The sequence below is a fragment of the Leucopleurus acutus genome (genome assembly GCF_964270905.1).
Source record: "Leucopleurus acutus genome assembly, chromosome: 4".
NCBI classification, from domain to species: domain Eukaryota; kingdom Metazoa; phylum Chordata; class Mammalia; order Artiodactyla; family Delphinidae; genus Leucopleurus; species Leucopleurus acutus.
The window spans coordinates 61,165,099-61,185,338 of NC_139146.1; the positions used below are offsets into that span (position 1 = coordinate 61,165,099).

At 35.9% G+C, this 20,240-nt stretch overlaps 1 protein-coding gene across 1 annotated transcript in view; it reads right to left on the reverse strand.

The window, feature by feature from the left end:
• Positions 1 to 20,240, reverse strand: part of ARAP2 (ArfGAP with RhoGAP domain, ankyrin repeat and PH domain 2) — a gene marked incomplete at both ends in the record, with an annotated part of 189,236 nt that overhangs the window by 78,742 nt on the left and 90,254 nt on the right. The window contains 2 exons of the mRNA XM_082838650.1: positions 2,532 to 2,744; positions 7,017 to 7,180. Coding sequence (XP_082694776.1) covers positions 2,532 to 2,744; positions 7,017 to 7,180 — 377 coding nt within the window. The remainder of the gene's footprint in view (positions 1 to 2,531; positions 2,745 to 7,016; positions 7,181 to 20,240) is intronic.

Here is a 20,240-nt window from a genome sequence, read left to right on the forward strand (position 1 = left end):
GAACCTCCAAAGTTCTGGAGTCTAGAAGATGTGCAGTGGTGGTCTGGTCTAACCTACTCCCTCACAGGGGAAATAGGAGACCTCTCTTCAAATAAATAACTTGTGCTGACTCTGTAACTCAGGGGGATTGCACTTATATATCCCCTCTCAATTCCCAACTACCTTTGGAAACAAGACTTTTTCATTTTCTGCTTAGCCCTACACATTCTATTAACAGAAAGCCAGCAGCACTTTATGATTCTCTGAAAGTACACAGTCACTTGTAAAGGGCATTCTGATCCCTGGGGAGGTAAGAGACTCTGTGACACATTTCTGAAGTATGCTCCTATTCAAAATTGCAACTGATAGCTCTTTTGTACTGACTTTGCCTGCACATGAGATCTATAAAAGTAAACATGGTCATATTGACTTAACTGTGCTGGTAGATGACTCTCTAAAAGCAAGAGGGGATGACACCCAAATGACATTCAAAGATGATACTAGAAGTGAATTAAGAACTTTCTGTCATCCCTGGTATAATCCAAACATTTTCCCTTGTGTCATCCAGTTTCTAACTGTAGAGGTAATTGTATTTATTCAACAAAATGCAATTAATACTACTACGCTTATAACAAGTCATGCTATTACAGCATATTTCCACAAATCTTGTAAGAATAAAATAGATGATATTTTCAAAATAAAGCTTAAGTAATTGGAAAGGAAAACTGAAGATAGATTTTAGGTCATATAGGAAACACAATGATCTGTTCAACTAGCCACAGACTTCAGACAGTTTAATAGTGTTCTTAGAAGAAGAGGTCATATATCATATAAATAGGTGCTATGCCACTGTAGGGCATTCTTCGCCTTGGGCTCACAGGACCCAAGAGAGCTCTCCTGTGAGTTCACCCAGAGAGTTCTAGTTTATTCTAGAACAAAGGGCACTTTTCTGACAGGTCAGGGTGAGCTACATTGCATCTAAAAGCAAAGAACTTTTAACACTATTTGACCCAATAGTAGAAGCCTCCAAGTAAATGTTCAAGGATTCACATCCAAATGAAAGGTGAACACACTCCTCTCTGACACATGCTAATACTTCCGAACTACCTCCTGCTGGTAGATTGACAACAATGAAGACATCTCTATCATGAAATTTGACAACTTCAGCAAAAGCATATTTGTCACAGATTTTTGATAAATGATTTTATAATGAAGACAAATTGTAATTCTTTATAAAATAGAGATACTATAAATAACTTCATGGTTATAAATTACAATAAAATCTTAAAACAAAAAATGAGGATGGCAGGGTAATTTGGCTTACAAGATATATCATCTAATTCCATATTTTATATTCCAGAAAATTATACAATCAACTTTTCTTGTGATTAGAGTTAAAACTATTGATTTTAGAAGTATCGGGAAGTAACTATAAGACTTCTGAGTTAGGCAGTTAAATTGTGAAAAGCTTTATTTTAATAGCAATATTACTCTCTTCTTGCTGACACAAATAAGGGACATTCCTGGAATAATTTTTCAAACTGTGGATGTTTTATGACATTTCAGAATTAATCCCTTCAAATGTCATAGTTATGTTTTAGATTAAACAAATGCTTTCAATGAAAAAAACTATTTCTCAACAGAGGGACATCATATAGTTAAACTCAAAGGTCATTTTATAAAAAAATTTCTCGAAACAGATTAAATGTACAAGAGAGAAATATATTAGTAACTTATGGTATAATTCAATGATACATTTTAAAAACTGTGGAAAAAATGAAGATTCAAAATTGTCATTTTGAAAGCATTGTAGATATATGGGAAATATTTTTGGTTTATTAATAAAATAAAGATTATATGTAAATCATAGGCATGGGGACAAAGATTATAAAATAATGTGAAAAATGAAAATAGCTCTATTAGAAATCTGGGATTAAAGGCCATGTTTACATTTAAAAATATTTATCATAATCTTTCTATAAAAAGAGTTATTTTGAATTAATTGATGTAAATCTAGGTTTTACTAAAATCAATCTGACCCATTAACTTTTCTAGGGTCATTTCTTAAATAAGTTCTCTTACAGTGCAGCAAACTTTTTTGCTTCATTAGACAGAATCTAGAAAAAATAAAGAGTAAAAAAAAAAATTGTTATGTAACTCTAAAGAGGTAGAATAAATGAAAAAGGAAAGCCAAACAGCCATATGGCAAAACCGTGTAAAACCAATCTTATATTAAAACTTTCATTTTAATCTTAATGAGAAAATTAACAGCCTACATGGACTTGACTATAACACTTCCAAAGTTAAGGCAAAGTAAGCACTAAGAAATCTACTGAAAACTAAGTATTACCATAAAACACTGTTTAGCAATTATCACCATAAATTTCTTTTGAGGCAGATATAAACAACTACTGATTGCAAAATTTCTGTTCTGAACCATTATGTATATTGTTCCTTTCAATTAAATATTCAGATTATCAAAGGAGATTTTAAAAATCTATTATCAAATGAGAAGGCAAAGCCTTTATTCTGTTCTATATTATATGTGTTACCTAAGGCAGAGATCCAATATGGATAGAGCTCCTTAGTAAGAAGTGCGTCGTCAATGTCAGAGAGAAAACTCTTCAATACGCCCGTCACATCTTCAAGCTGATGTTTTCCAGCCATCAATTTAAAGCTTCTTGCATCCTTTTTGAAATTCTCCAGGAGTTCACTTACATGTAAAGGATCACCATTCTTTTGATAGATATATTTGCACCCTAAACCTTTGTTAAAAAAAAAGAAAATGGTTATATGAAAAAAGTCTCAGGTCAAAATCCACTTTGATATCTTAAAAATAGAACAAATTTTTGTGTTGGAACGATGCACAAGACAAAATCATTATCCAAGAGCTGATATAAACATGCATGAGAAAAAAAAGAGCCCCTCCCCCTGCAACTTTAATATTTAAAATGTAAACCTGATGAACAACTATTTCACCCTCAGCTTTTAGTAAGTCTCTGGCCAGCCTTTCCCCTAGTCCTTCATAGCATCTTTTTCAAATGTTCTTTTACCACAAGTACCCTTCGCTTAGTCTCCCAGAATACAAATTTGCCTCCAGTTTCACTGACAAAAGTGAGGCTCTCTGGTATAAATTTCCTCAAGTCTCTGCACTCACATTTGTATATTAATTCTGTCTGTTCCCACCTTCACCTTCTTCTACATGAAGAGTTGGGTCATGTCCTTTTCACAGTTACAGATTCATCAAGTTTCCCATATAAAATAAGAAGAGTAGCAGTGATTAACTGGAGGAAGAGGAGTGATGATGATATACAAACAAAATAAATTTTTTAAATCTTTTTTTGCCCCTCCCCCCCAGGTCTCTTGTCTCTCTTCCTTCCAAAACTAATCTGAGTTTCCTATATTTATTTTCTCTCATCTCACATCCCTGTTAATCCTTCACCCACATAATCTTGCTTCTGTGCCCAATTCTCACTGTATCAGGACCATCTTCATCAAGAATATCTATTTTCTAGATGCTTTTCAGTTCTTATGTGATAAGAATCCCTGCAGTGTCTGACAATCCAATGAATCCCTGTTAAAATTCTGTTAATCTCAAGGTTTTCATGACGTTATGATCTCATCTTTTTTGCCCCTTCCTCTATGACTACTCTTCTGGTCTTCTATTTATTCTGCTATCTAGTATTTACTGATAATCCCAGCACTCCATCCTCAACTCTCTTCTCTGCTCCCCTACAAAATTCTGTGGATGAACCCATCCATCTTCATCACTTCAACTACTACATGTACATTTCCACTCAGGTTTTAATTCCTAAAATTTCAAATGCACATATGCACTTTAATATATATACTATATAAATAATACATGCAACACACACTATACTTATACATATGAACAAATTAATTCTCCTGCCCCTTTCACTACTTCACCTCCCAATCCCAGCATGTTCTTTATTTATCTTGTTCCTATACCTCAGAATTTGGCATTGCTTCCTCCCCAGTCCTTTACAAGTCAGAACTTTTCTTTCTCACTTACCACACCAAACAAAAATGTCACATATATTTTTCATCATGACTTCTCTCTCAAAAGTGTCCCCTTTTTCCATCCCTTGTGCTATTATTATTTTGTGCACCCAGTTCCTCACTATGTTATCACAACTCCCTGTCCTATTCCTGTGCAGCCCTCCAGTCAGCCTCGAAAATGACAACAGCATGGTCTGAGACACAGGTTGGCTAGTGTTACCAACATGCTTAAAAATATGGATACAGCCCTCCCACTGCTTTGAGGGCAAGTTTGAGGATTTTATTATGATACATAAGACCCTACATGAATTTTCCTAACTAACCCTCCTGCCTCTTGTATTTGTCCACTCTTCTCACACTGAGTTCTGGCCACACTTAACTAGCCCCAAGTTCCCTGAACAGACAACCTCCTTCATGACTCTGCACCTAGGCATACACTGTTTCCTCTTCCGGGAATTCCTATTCCCTCTTTCTCTTAACTAGTTCCCATTTTCTCTTAAGACCTGTGGTAAGTTCCATGCCTCACCCATGAAGCCATCCATGACCACCTCTACACTGGCTGCAATTCACCCTTAAACCATGGACACCTGTACCAACCCCTGAACCTCTCTGCCATAGAATTTTGTACACTTGAGATGTAACTGCCCACTTGTTTGCCTTTGATCCACAATCTGTAAACTCCTAGAAGGCAAAGATCATGTCTTATTTTCTGTACACAGCAGCTACACAGTTCCTAGAAGAACTCAGTAGGTACTTAGTAAATGACCACAACAGAATAATAAGCAAATTCTACAAAAAAAAAAAAAAAAAAAAGCCAAGTTTCTGAGAGATTATGTTGCTGGTTGAGTGAATCTCTAATAGCTGGTACACAAGGTAACTGAATGTGAAATTTGAAGGTAATTTTGTTTACATAAATTAAATATATTCCCCCAAGAACGGACTACTGTAACTCATTAAAAAAATTAAAACTCTAAGAATTATTCTGTGAACTTGGTCAGATTCGGATCTTGACACCATGAGCACAAAAAATTGGCCTTAGATTTTAACCCAAAGATTAGGAAATTCAAAATAATTATGACCATAAAGGCTCTGAGCCAACCACTTGCATCCTATAATTATTGGGCATTTTCTAAGTTCATATCAAATCTTCCCTTGTATACATGCTGGTAATATTGGGTCTCCATGTTCTGCTCATTAAAAAAAAAAAAAGCTAAAAATACATGAAGACTTTTATTGGCTTTATTACTTTAATATGCAAGTTAATGTACCTTATGCTAGAGCTACAAAGTAGTTATAATGTATGAAATTTAGTTGAAAACAATCTAATGCTTAATGATTTTAAATTCAAATAAACACCACAAAGAAACTTCTGATTTCCCCAGAGAAACATTAAGTTGGCTACGCTGAAGCTAGTCAAGTTATTTTAATCATTTGTCAGCTTATGAAGCACTTTATGCCATTATGAAATTAAGATGATTTGAAAATTCCCAATGAGGTTATGCTCTTGCTAAAACAGAATATGTGTGCAATTCATTTACACCTACAAAATGTAAATGCACTAATACTGAATTACTAATAAATGAAGATAATAACCTTCTTCTTCCCCCATTTTCAAATAAACAGATGATGACAGTTGATAAGAAAAATATAAACATACTATCAAGGGAAGGAACTTCATAGAGTAATCCCACATAATGTGATTACATACATATTTACAATAGATATCTAATTAAAACACAATAAATCTGAATATTAATGATAATTGTACTTGGATTACATATGAAATAACTAAAATACTTAAAATGGCACTCTCCCTAGGAGAAAATATATTAATATACACATATTGTAAACTTAATTTCCTAAAATTATTTTCCTCGTAGCCTTTGTTATTTTTGACATTTTGTTTCACATCAGCTTATTTAGTTCTCAGACTGGAAGGCATGATTTATGGCTCTGTGTTTCACTCTTTACTCCCACTGTTCAATTTCCAGTATCAAACTCAGCAGCTAGCACACAACAGACACTTGATAAATAAGTAAAAACAAAACCTCATAACACAATGTTTTACTACAGCTCTTTCAATGATAACATTTTCTTTTCAAATTAAAAACCCCAAAGATACTTTTAATATTAGGAGAACAATGAAAGGTTAATATATCAATAGCTTCCAAAATACCAGATAATCGTTTTACTCTTTTTTGCATGTACAATCTAAATCAATGACACTTATCGACAGGTTAAAAGAAAAAATATATTTTTGTATTAAAAATATAGTTAAGCAATTTATTTACTCTACCTTTTAGAGTATTAAGGAAATATGTAACAGAAGGAATTTTAAGAATGAACAATAATTTGAAAATAAACATGAATAATAAAGGCATACTTTAGTTAATTTTAGGCATAGCTAAAATACTACCATAGCATATTAAATTAAAATGAAGCTGCACAAGTGGGTATAAATCAAGTTGGTTTTAACCTGCAAACTATTCATAAAAATATTTGTTACAATTAAGTCAAACTATCACAGTTAATGACCATGATTCTTAATATAAACATGTGACCAATAGCACGTTGAGTGGAATAAATACACATACACTTTGTATGCAGGCCAACAAAAAGTAAATTCTTTTACACATTGTCCCATAGTTTACCACTTCTAAAAACACACTAAGGTGCCTCTGCGTTCCCCTAGATTTACTGTAAAGTTATAACCTCTGAAAAGTACAATCTTAATCAATTTTTAATATACATTTTATAATATAGATTCTTCTACTATGTCATTTAAAATTTTTATGCATGTAAAGGAAGAAGGAAATGGTAAAGGCACATGATATAATTTAAATGAGCTTTATTGTGAGAAAGAATGGCATTTGGGCTGAAGAGTGACGACACTTTTCTTTTTCACTGATGTACTTACAAAGGGCTCTAATTCAGTCCAATGGAGGTACCACTTAAAAACTGTAAATATGCTACTATGAGTTCTGCGGGTTGAATAAAAACTTTGTGATACTTACCATACTGTGTAACAAATGCTATACAGCTGTTCACAATAATGGGAACGTCATTTTTGCTGAGCTGCTGATCTTGTAATGCATTCCCATCTGTACCTGCTGCTTTTGCAATTGCAGTATGCCAGACTGTGAAATCCAACTTGGTATGCCCATGGATGTATAATGTTCTGTAAGGTTTCAAAAATATTTCAAATTATAATTTTGCCTTTTTAAAAATTCTTAACTTCTACACAGATTATCCTTAGATCCATATAAATGGGATCTTGTCTCATCCATCAGAAGAAAACCCCTCTGGGGACGTCCCTGCTGGTCCAGTGGTTAAAAATCCGTCTTGCAACGTGGGGGAAGCTGCTTTGATCCCTGGTCAGGGAACTAGGACCCCACATGCCGCGGGGCAACTAAGCCTGCGCACCGCAACTACTGAGCCCGCACACCACAACTAGAGAGCCCACGCGCCGCAATGAAAGATCCCACGTGCCGCAACTAAGACCTAACACAGCCAAAGATAAATAAATAATAATAAATAAATACATTTTAAAAAAGAGGAAGAAAACCCCTCTACCACCAGCTTCCACTCACTCAATCCCTCTTTGCATGTACAGTCACGTCTCTCTCTCTATAGAGTCCAGGAAGTTCCCTGAACTTGTGGTCTCGCCTCCTTGCCTCCTTTCATTTCCCCTTTCATTCTGTTTCTGAATAACTGAACAGAAACCCTTGTAGCAAGCATCACCTGTGACTTCTCATGGATATTTGGGGTATATTTTTCAAGATTTTAGAACTGTTTGATGACTTCATTCCTTTAAAAAAAAAGAGAGGAAAAAAAATACCACCCAATTCGGCTTTTGTAGCACAATTCTTCCTGGCTTTTCCTTCTATCTTTCTGGTGCCTCAATTTCTTTCCCAAGCTCACCTCCTGTTTCTGAAAATGAAGTTGTAACCTCAGTGCACTCACAGGAACTCCAAGGACTCTCCAGGGACATGTCATTCAGGCCAGTGGTTTCATCCCCCATATATAAGCTGGTAACTCCCAAATCCCTATCTCCAGGCAATAACTGTCTCACAAATCAGATCTCTATGTGATTGAAAAGCAAGAGCATAAAGCAGCTAAGAGAGTGGGAAATCCAATCAATTCCCAAACTCAGGTTTTAGCTCTGCACTCCCTTTATGACTTTGGACAAGTTATCAATCTTCTTTGGTTCTCAGTTTCATCACTGGCAAAATTAGAATAATAATAAACGTAATATTAGTAAATAATAAAATATAATACTAATTAATGTTGATTTTTGGACATCTTCACCTTAAGGTGCCAGAAGCATCTCAAATCTTTATCCCTCCTCATACCAAACCAGTACTACTTTCTCCACTTATCCCACCAGAAATTTAGGATTCATTAACTGTATATTGGTCCACCCCCACTCCCACCCCATCACTGCCACATGAATTCAGTCACAAAATTCTGTTCATTCCAGTTCCCTGACATATATGCTCTGCCTCCTCTTTATTTGAACATCACTTTCTTTCAGGTCTTTGTACTGCTCCTTGAAATCACTAAAACCCCTCCAAACAAAATTCATTTCCCAATTCTCCACCTCTCCAGTCCCTGCTCCCCAGGACTGCCAGAATGATCTTTCTAAAATACGAAGCTAATGACATCACTTCCTAATCACTGTCCTTCCACAGCAGCTCTGGAGTTTTCAAGATTAAAAGGCCCTCATGATCTGGCCTGTATTTTCCCCTCCAATTCTGCCATTCCAGGAAGGAAGGAAGGAAGGAAGGGAGGGAGAGAGGAAGGGAAGGAAGGGAAGTAAGGGAAGAAAGGGAGGGAAGGGAGGGGAGAGAGGGAGGGAGGGAGGGGAGGGGAGGGAGGGAGGGGAGGGGAGGGAGGGAGGGAGGGGGGAAGGAAAGAAGGAAAGAAGGAAAGAAGGAAAGAAGGAAGGAAGGAAGGAAGGAAGGAAGGAAGGAAGGAAGAATTAACATGTTCCTGTCTTCATAATAAATACTTCCGGCTCTTTGGCTGGTTACTCCAGCTCCTCCCCCATCGGTGTATTCCAGGTAACCCTCGCTGACAGTCCATCCCCATCTCTCTCCATCCAATGCTTATTGTGTACCAGGCGTCCCTTCTTAATCCTGAACATCCACTCTACCCGCCATCATATTGCCTGCTCTATCTGTGTGAATGTTTTAGCCGCTACACCCCAAACTTTGTACAAGCAAACAAAGAAAGCATTTCAGCATCAATAGCCTTTAGCATAGGACGAAGTATTTAGTGGGTAAATAAGTTTTAATGTTCTAACACTAGATATAAAATTTGACTTGAAACACAAAGTAATCGTTGATGTATTTAAGTATAAAACTATTTAATTTTCATTTCAGACTATGAGACAGCTACTTTGGATTCAACCCAAAGAGAAAGGAATGAACTGCTTGAACTCTGGATTGTTTTGGTTTCTTTCTTTTTTTTGGGGGGGGGGGTAATGTTTCACATTCCTGATAATTCACTGGCCCTAATTTAAAAAGAAAACAAAAGTACTCCTTTGTGTCCTTCGGTTTCTTTTCTTGAAATGCTCCTCTAAGAAGATAAAGCTACTGGCACCCCACTCCACTCACTTCTAACATCTTCTGAACTTGCTGTAACTTCTTCTTCAGTGACACTGGTGCCCGTAATCTTCATCTCTTTTCTCCTGGCATCTCTATCTATTGTTTTTATTTTCCACACCACCACAACAGCCTTGACTTCCGGGTCTTGTAATTTTCTTTTTGAAGAATTCTGATACTTGCTCTAATACTCCTGACATACCTTAGCCTTACATCATCTTTAGCTCAAAAACATTCTACTGCTGGGCATATTTGTCTAGATGAAACTATATAACCTGGGTAACTTCCTTGAGGAATATCAAGCCCCTACATTATGTAGACTTAATCAAAATTACCTCTTGCTAAATTAAGGAGTTTAGGTAAAGAGAAAATTTTAACTCTTTTTGAGTCTTGGTCTTTTTATCTGATAATTAAGCTCTGAATATGAGACAAAAATCTTTGAAAAGGCGTGCTTATAAACAAACGACAGTGAGTATTTGAGCAAGCAGTAAAAGAAATCCAAAAGGCAATGGCCCTCCTATGATAGCAGTATAATTCTGCCGTTAACTGTAAATGTTTCCAACTTCAAATATTCTTTCTAACCTGAAGAAATCCTGTGATGACAAGTTTAGCTGTCTGCTTGTGAGCTAGTGAAGGGTAGAATGAGTAATGACAAGTTAACTCTTGAGTCCACTTGTCAAAGGCTGAATCCTAAAATACATCATCGTGTGCAGTAGATGTTTGACATTTAATAGCATCAGTTCAACAGCTTTCCTCTCTGATGTTATCTAAACTCTGTGCACATTGAATAAAGCATCAAAAGATATTTTTAACACAAATGCTGGCCAACTTTGTGATTTCAAGTGTTATCGAACAACAATTTTACATTTCTGGATAACGATTCCAAAGAAGTAGGAACTTGTATCTTGAAAATCTGGAAGTTCTTTTAAAGAACTCTAATTATAGAAAAATAAATTTTCCTGTCCATTCCCCAAGCCTAAATTTTAAATGGTACTTCAAAGCCAAATTTTAAAAAACCCCTATATCCAATAATGAGTTAAGACAGTTCAATAAGACCTAGAAACCAAGTCCCAAGACTAATAAAAACAACTTTCTCAAAACTGTAATATAATAACCACAAAGTAGAGACTATCATATTTGAGCTTGGTCTACTGACAAGAACCAGAACAAATGATAGGATCTATAAATACAGCTGTATGAAAAATAAATTCACCTTTATAAAGAACATTTTAAACACAACTAAAAAACAAAAACAACACATTCCAAAAACATGACTAAAGAAGATAATATCCTAGGCATTTACACAGAAATCAAAAACTGAGTCTTGTAGTATAAGTCAGCATGTTTGACCAAAAAATACTTATTTTGCTTTCATTTCTGGAAGATCTTTTTGCTGGATAGAGTATTTTAGGCTAATAGCTGCTGGTTTGGTTATTTTGTTTTCCCCCTGCCCCCAACACATTAAAGGATATCATTATACTATCTCCTGGCTTGCACTGCTTCTGACAAGACATTCTCATCTTTGTCCCCTATTTTTAATGTGTCTTTCTTCCTCTGGTACTTTTTAATTTTTTTTTGTCTTCACACTGGTTTTCAGGAAATTGATTATGATATGTTTTAATGTGGTTTGCCTTTATCATGCATGAGGTATGTTGATCTTAGTACATCTGTAGGTTTACAGTTTTTATCAAATTTGAAAAAAGTCTGGCCATATTTCTTCAAATATATACATATATATTTACTCCATCCTTCTCTTATTTTGGGATTCTAATTATACTTACATAAGAATGATATTGTCTCACAGGTCACTAATTTTATTCAGTCTTCTCCCTCTGTGCTTAAGTTTTGATAATTTCTATTGTCATGCCTTCAAGTTCGAGTTTTTTTTTTTAATGTAGAGTCTGTTCTTGCATTTAGCTGATCTAGTGAGATTTTCTTTTCAGATAGTGTATTCTTAGAAGCTTTAGAAGTTCCATCTGGTTCCTTCTTTAGATCCATTTTTCTATGTTTATGTTTTCCTTTACATCTTTTTTTCTCTGTGTAAATAATTGTCTTTTTATTTATTTATTTTTTACTGGAGTATAATTGCTTTACAATGTTGTGTTAGTTTCTGCAGTACAGTGAACTGAATCAGCTATAAGTATACACATATCCCCTCCCTCTTAGACCTCCCTCCCCCCCCCAATCCCACCCATCTAGGTCTTCACAGAGCACCGAGCTGAGCTCCCTATGCTATACAGCAGGTTCCCACTAGCTATCTATTTTGCACATGGTAGTGTATTTATGTCAAACCTAATCTCCCAATTCATCCCACCCTCCCTTTCCCCCACTGTGTCCACACGTCCATTCTCTCTGTGTCTATTCCTGCCCTGCAAATAGGTTCATCTGTACCATTTTTCTAGATTCCACATATATGCGTTAATATACGATATTTGTTTTTCCCTTTCTGATTTACTTCACTCTGTATGACAGACTCTAGGTCCATCCACATCTCTACAAATGACCCAATTTCTTTTTATGGCTGAGTAATATTCCATTATATATATGTACCACATCTTCTTTATTCATTCATCTGTCGATGGACATTTAGGTTGTTTCCATGTCCTGATTATTGTAAATAGTGCTGCAATGAACATTGGGGTACATGTGTCTTTTTGAATTATGATTTTCTCAGGGTACATGCCCAGTAATGGGATTGCTGGGTCATATGGTAGTTCTGTTTTTAGTTTTTTAAGGAACCTCCATACTGTTCTCCATAGTGGCTGTATCAATTTACATTCCCACCAACAGTGCAAGAGGTTTCCCTTTTCTCTGAACTCTCTCCAGCATTTATTGTTTGTATATTTTCTGATGATGGCCATTCTGACCACTGTGAGGTGATACCTCATTGTAGTTTTGATTTGCATTTCTCTAATAATTGGTGCTGTTGAGCATCTTTTCATGTGCCTCTTGGCCATCTGTATATCTTCTTTGCTGAAATGTCTAGTTAGGTCTTCCGCCCATTTTTTGATTGGGTTGTTTGTTTTTTTGATATTGAGTTGCATGAGCTGTTTGTACATTTGGGAGATTAATCCTTTGTCCATTGGTTCGTTTGCAAATACTTTCTCCCATTCTGTGAGTTGTCTTTTTTATGGTTTCCTTTGTCATGCAAAAGATTTTAAGTTTAATTAGGTCCAACTTGCTTATTTTTGTTTTTATTTTCATTACTGTAGGAGGTGGATCATAAAAGATCTTGCTGTGATTTATGTCAAAGGGTGTTATCTTTTACAATATTTATAATATTTTAAAATTACTGTCTATATTCTTTGCTAATTCCATTATCTTTCTCATTTCTGGGTCTGTTCTTATCAACTGATTTGCAGCTTTTTCACTTTGCTAGTAACTTTTACTATATGCTAGACATCATTCAGTGCCAGGATTGTTTCTTCCTTTAAAGGGTGTTGATGTTTGTTTTGGGATCTTTTGCCTATTTGACCCCAGGTAACTAAATGACTTGTGAAGAGGTCTGTTTTTAAGCTTAGTAAGGTAAAAATGGAGCAGCCTTTACCTGAAGGCTGGTTTAGCCTTAATACTCTGGAATTAACTTTCTGGAGTCTTTACAAATGCTCTGTGTTAATGAAGTCTGTCTAACTTGGCTAGATAAAATTTGAACCCACTCCAGCAGTGTCTAAACTCTGGGAATTGTTCAACTCATAGCACACCCTGGGAGTATTTCTACCTGGAGTTTCGACCTGCAAATATGCAGGTTCGTATTGAGCTGAAGATGGAAGGGAACTCCTTTGAAGATTTCTGAAGCTCTTGCTCTGCACATCTCCCCCTCTGCTCTGTACTCTATCCTGCAATGTTTAGCTACCACAGATTCCCCTATCTCTATAGGGGAAATCAATACAGCAAAACCTCTTCAATATAGCAAAACCACCACCTTCTGCTTGGGTTTCCCCATTCCCTGTGCCAGGGACTGATAAGAAGCCAAGGTGATCTTAACCCTTATGTCACTTGTTTCCCTTCTCTCCATGATCACAATCCTGGGATACCTCTTGTCCTAAAGTCTGAAAATAGTTCATCTCATATGTTTTGTCCAGTTTTCCAGTTGTTTAAAGTGAGAGGGCATGTTCCATACCAGTTATTTCTTCATGGACAGAGATGGGAGTCCAGAACATTTTATTTAGTCATTGTATCCATAAATCACCCTCATCTTAGTTTATAGAGAAACAGTATTTTTTCCCCATACCTTCAGATAAGAAACTGCTGCACAGTGATGGAATTTTAGCCAGAAAGAGGCAAACAATTATTAAGACAATCTGCAGATGCACAGACTGTATCACAAGAATAATGAAGAATGAAATATTAGCTTAACTAGCTTGTTTCCTCCGAAGCCAACAGTTTAGTAAAAAGTGTCAAGGCACACTATTCCTTGAGAAAGACAAAGCCTCCAAGCTTTCAATTTCATCTCTATATAGTATTAGGCAATCACCTATAGGAATGTGAGAAACAGCCCTGTTTCAAGTCTGCTTAAAAAAAAAAAAAAAAAAAAAGCCATCTTTACCCTTGTAAAGAGCCTGCAATCCTTTCCAGAACAAGGCAAGTTATTAATTACATTTAATTGATAATACTAATATGGTATCGACCTATCTCTCCAGGCCCACTCTCTCATGCTTCCTCCTTAAGAACTGAAGGTTAAGGCTGAGCTGGACTGAAGTTGTACCCTAGCCCATCCTATTTCTCTGAAACTATCGTTTCCACCTCTTTGAAGATCTTAGTGTCTCAACCCCTCATTTTTTTCCTACTCTAATCCTACCTAGGATTCCAGAGCCACTTAAATATACTTTTTCTTAAAAAATAAAAACTGATTATCTTGATCCCATTTATCTAGAAGGGATCTTCTCATTCTTTTGTATTTTTTCACACCACATTGCATTTATTTGTTCATAAGCTTACATTCTAGTATATGGGAGGTGTCTTGAACTGAATGAAATACACTTTTGAAGAAAATAATATATACTTTAAAATCCACCTTTTATTAAATAGGCGCACATTCCCTTTATCGTGATTCTCTTTAACAAACAAAAAAAATCACCTTATGATGTAAGTTTGAATAGTCCCTTTCTTTCTGCAAAACCTGCGGGGGTGGTGAGAGAAGAGTGGTTTGCTTTGGCAACATTCAGATTAAACCATCTCTGCAAATTGAATCATCAGAAAGTTACAAAAGCAGTCAAGCTGATATTGTGGGCAATCAGCTACTGTTTAATTTGCAATTAAATGCACAATTTAGAAACCACTTTAAGATAATTCACCCTGGAGGGTACTGCTAACATATCAGCTGCTATAAAACACAATTCAAGGAGGGAAAAAAAAATCACATGCAATAAGTTGATATGAAATAAGAATCTTCAACTTAGGGTATTAATCACCCAAATTGAGAAAAGTATTCTGTCCCATAATTGTGAAACATATCGATAAAACGTTTATTCCCCAGTGTCGACTTCTTTATGTCTGGAATTTGCAGTTAAAACTGGATGTCATCAGGCTTGGGAGCCATCAAGTGCTTCATGCTTTACTATAGGTCAACTAAACAATCTTTAAAAAATTAAAACAAACAAACAACAACAACAAAAAGCTAGGCTGTTCTGTTTCTGATGAACACAATTGAGTTATTCATACTGTGTTTATTACAACTAACAGCCTTTCTACAAAAGCTTAATAATAGGTGTCTTTGGCAAATGAGCACGAAGCTACAGAATGTGAGATGGTGCACACAGTAACTTATTTATCAGAAAGAGATACACAGAGAATGTGGGCCAAGTGCAGAAATAGTTTTTAAATTTTATGAAAAGGATGCTGTAATCTACTGAATACTTCAGTCACAGTGGATATATAACCTACTGTCCAGAAAAGTGCCTTCTGACCTCAGCAGGGTCCAGGACATTCACTGACTAACAATGGGTATTCAAAAACATGATTTCTTTCTTTCTTTTTTTTTTCTTTCTACACCAAGAAAAGCACAGAATCTAAGTCCCAATAACAGCATCAAATATCATGGCAGAAAGCCTTAAGTGTAATCAAGAAAGCTTTATTTTCCAAAATAATAATTTTTAAAGTATACAAAGAATACACATTAAAGCGACACCATCTGGAGCACCTTCTGCTTAGAGCTTTTCAGAGCAAAAATGCTCTGTGTGTGGAAAATATTATTGCAATATTTTTCTGTCTAAAAACACTCATGCTATGTATATAGAGAAAATTACCATGAAGATTAAAATATATATCTAGTGACTATATTCACTGGATGGTTATCAAGTTATGAACTAGTTCATGGGGTTCATTCTCTTGCCTTTAAGAAACATTAATATATTTTAAAATTTTAATCAAGGGTAGACAAGGGCAGAGAAAACATGTGAAATTAATTCATTAAGTTTATTTATGATTTGCAGCTCTGGTTCAAGCTGTTACTAGCAAAAAAATAAAGGTTAAAACTTATAGCTAGTTGGTTTCTCTTTCTTTCAATTATTCTCACTATCTTTATATGCCACCAACGTGAATAATTAGAAGTTGTTTTAAGCCACAATTTCGTCTGTCATTGACAAGTCTACTGCAATCGACTGTACTTTACAGTCAGTATTTCCCAAGGGGCTAACAGATCAAAAGACAGATGAAAAATAGGGCAATGCAATGAAATTCTCTTATTTTTATATGATATTAAAACAGATCTTAAACCATTACATCTATAATTAACTGGCTTTGTTTGACTACTGGGAGAGAAGTACAGTACATATTCCCTATTTTGGTAAGTGATAAAACTATTCATAAAGTCACCCAGGCCAAAAGCTCAGGAGTCATCCTTATTTCCTACGTCACAAAACAATTGAAAACCAGCAGACTGGTTGAAAACCAACAGATTGGTCTCTCTCTCTCAACATCCCACCACCAAATCTAGAAAGCTACCAACATCCAAAACCATCCATCAATTCCTCTTTTCTTCCTGTTAGAACTGAGGGACCTGTCCTGTTGTCCTCTCTCTAATACATTCACTCTTCTCCTTTTTTTTTTAATCTCTGCTCCATCAAAATGTTTTAGATGGCACAAGTTCAAGCTATCTAAAACAAAATTGCACATACATTCCCTTCCTGGATCAAATCCCTTTTACTTCATTAATCCTATTAACCTCCAGACATCCTAGACCAACTGGTTATCTAATCTGATCCCGTTCCCAGCCTGACTCTAATCCAGTTTCTGTTTTATCACTTCTGTTCTCCACAGAGTCCCCAGATGGACTCCCCATCACTTACCAATGGAGTATCTGTCCTCATCAGATAGCACCTGACACTTCTGACTATTCCTTCCTTCTTGAAACACCCTCCTCCCGGGCTTGGTGCCACATTCTCTCTTGGTCTCCTGCTTCAGTCTCTGGGTAAACTAGCTTTACACCCCACGATAGCTATTCCTCTCTGACAACCATCCCCACCTCCAACTGACCTGTATTCACCAAGGCTCTCACACGTTACTTCTTCCCTTCTCACTCTGTAGACTCTCCCTAGGTGATTTCACTTTCTTTCTTCTATATGCGGGTAACTCCAAAATCTATATCCCCACCCCATTAACCAGACTGTCAAATCCATAAATATAACTCCCTCCGAGCAACTTCCCCTTAGCTATTTATAAGCATTTCACGTTCAACATGTCGAAAATCAAACTCATTATCTCCCCAGCTCTCTGCCAGACCTGCTCTTTTTCCATTTTTCCCTATCTCAAGTCCCTTTATTTACATATGTATATACATATCCACATATATGTACACACACGTGTGAATGTGTATAAATATATAGACATATGAGTCCCTGTTCAGCACCACACAAGGTGCTCTGGACACCTGCAGGCTCTTTGTTACATCAAAGATTACAACCTGGTGCACTAACCATCTCCCAGGTTGATTCTTTATTCACACTTCTAACCTCTCTTCTTTCTGCTTCATCTTTAATTATGTAAGCATTGTATGGATACATTTTTCTAATAAAATAACTTTTTAAGTTTTCTAATAAACATTTTATTTTCTAATAAGTTGTTGAAATTTTAATTTCTAGTGACTTATATTATTTATCCAGGCTTCTAGTACATTTGATGACAATTCTTGAGAGTGATCTACACAAAAGTATTGGTAAATTAATACTTAACACTTGTTTTAAAAAGAAGAAATATTTAGGTTGTTAAGTTAAAAAAATGACCTTACCTTGATGTCAAAATGGATTACTGTCCTCAATACCACATAGGCATTGGAAGGCTAAATGCTTAAAATAGTGGCTAGTATATGGTAAGTTCTATACATTGGTGTCATTGTATTATTGTTATCTGAATATTATTGATTTGAAGAAAACAGGGAAAGCAAATGAAACCAAAATATAAGCATGTGATAAACACAGTTGTTTTCAAATGGTGCCTTTGTATGGCAGCTAGTCAAAGAGATCCAAGGAAAATACCTTAGTTTTATATTTGTCCCTGTATTTGTCCTACTCTCCTCCTGACACATTCTCTGTTCCTTTCATAAAAATGCTTTCAGCATAACTAGTTGATAACACATGTAGATTAAAAACTTTAAATTATTATCAGAAACAAAATTACACAGCTTTGACCATTATTTTGATATTCTATTAGTTTTTAACTATTCCATGAATTCAGAGTGTATCTCAATTCACCTCCTGATTCCTGTTGCCCAGGGGAAAGGTCAAGATGTTACAAAGTAACAAAACATTTAGTCTTCTGGCTTCCTTATCTAGCATTCATGAGGGAGTGCACTGCATGCAGTAAGCACTAAAGAAAAATTAAAATTGAATATCACTAACCCACATTTGGTACATTTTAATTAAAATCTAGGTACAACTGGTCAAATCCTTTATAGACTAAAAATGATAGAAAAATACCTTGGCTATAGTAACCTCATTTAGAAAAAAATATGTATACATATAATAAATACAATAAATTCCACTAGCAAGTTCCTGCTTGCTTGTTTGTTTAAGAACATAAGCTCTGTGAACTCAGACATGCAATGTGTATTGCTGACCATTTTTTCCTGCCGTGTAGATAACAGGTGGCAGGCATTCCATAAACATTAATAGATGACTATAAAAAGTACATTTGTGCTAGTACTTTAATGCCATAATACTATCCACTGTCTCATTATCATTTCTGAACATGTACGTAACAGGATTCTGAGAGAACAGTATAACTATCATCTGGTACTGAAAATCAGCATCTAAAGAGCATCATTGACCACTGTAAGTCCAGAAATAAACAAGTAAAAACATAAAATCCTAATTATGTTTGTAAGTTAAAAAACACACTCTGACATAAGTATCTAATCAGCAATATGTTTGCTGTCTAAAGCTGTTGATATTCTCCTATGAAGTTCAAGAAAAGACAGGTTCAGATAACTACTCAAAGTCATTATCCTTGTCACCAGCATGGAAATTCACCAGAGAGAAGGCTGATTTAGCTATATTTTTATGTTATCATTACATATATTTTTACAAATGATCCTGTACTCTTGTGGAACTAAACATTCTGAATTAATGTAATTAAGGGATTTGAAAGCAAATAATGAAACATCAAGAGAAAACAATTTGTTCTTCCTAATTGTTGTGATATGACTCTAGCTGCTCCTTCTCAGGCTCTTTTGCTAGATCATTCCTCCTCTACAACTGGAGGCCCTGGGGCTACATCCTTGTCTCTTTTCTATCTACAGTCCTTCTCTAGGTGAATCTGTCCAGTTCCTTGGCTAAATAAATAAGTCAAAATGCTGATGACTCAAATCTTGATCTCCAGCTGCAACCTCTCCACTTAATTCCAGGCTTGTATATCCAAATGCCCAGTCACTAGCTCCACTTTGCTTTCAAACAGACATCACAAAATTAGTATTTCCAAAACCAAATTCTTGATCTACTACCCTAAACTTGCTAGTGTCCTACCTCTACTCTCCATGTACTTTTTATCTCAAAAACACAGCACCATTCATCATTTATGTAAATGCTCAGGCCAAAAACTTTGGGGTCATCCTTGACTCTCAGAGTCATTGAATCCATCAACAGACCTGCTCACCTCCACCCTCACAGTAGATCCTACACTCAACACTATGTCATTAGGAAGTCACGTTTTGCCTGGCCTCTGCAGCGTCGTCCTACCTGGATGCTCAGTTTCACTCCTGTCCTCCAAAAGCTATTCATCTGAATCACAGTAGTCATTTAAAAACATAAGTCAGATGATTCCACTTCCTGGCTCTCAAATCAAGCAGCTTCCCGTCACGCTTAGAATAAAATTCAAATCATTTTTACATATCATGGCCTGTAAGGGCCTATACGTTCTGGCCCAGGGATATCTCCGCAATCATTTCTTCCCACTGTCATCATTCAAATTTCCCCAGCCACAGCAGCTTCCTTGAAGACCCTGAACATTCCAAGCACAACACAGCCTTGGGGTCTTCAAAATACCCTTGACTTTGTGCCTGGCACATTCTATTCAGACTGCTGTATGGTTTGTTTCTTCACTTTATTCAAATCTCTGATCAAAGATACCTTCTCTTACCACCCTATTGAGAACAGAATACTGCTCCATCAGGCGCACTCTCTTCACCTTATTTTTTTTCAA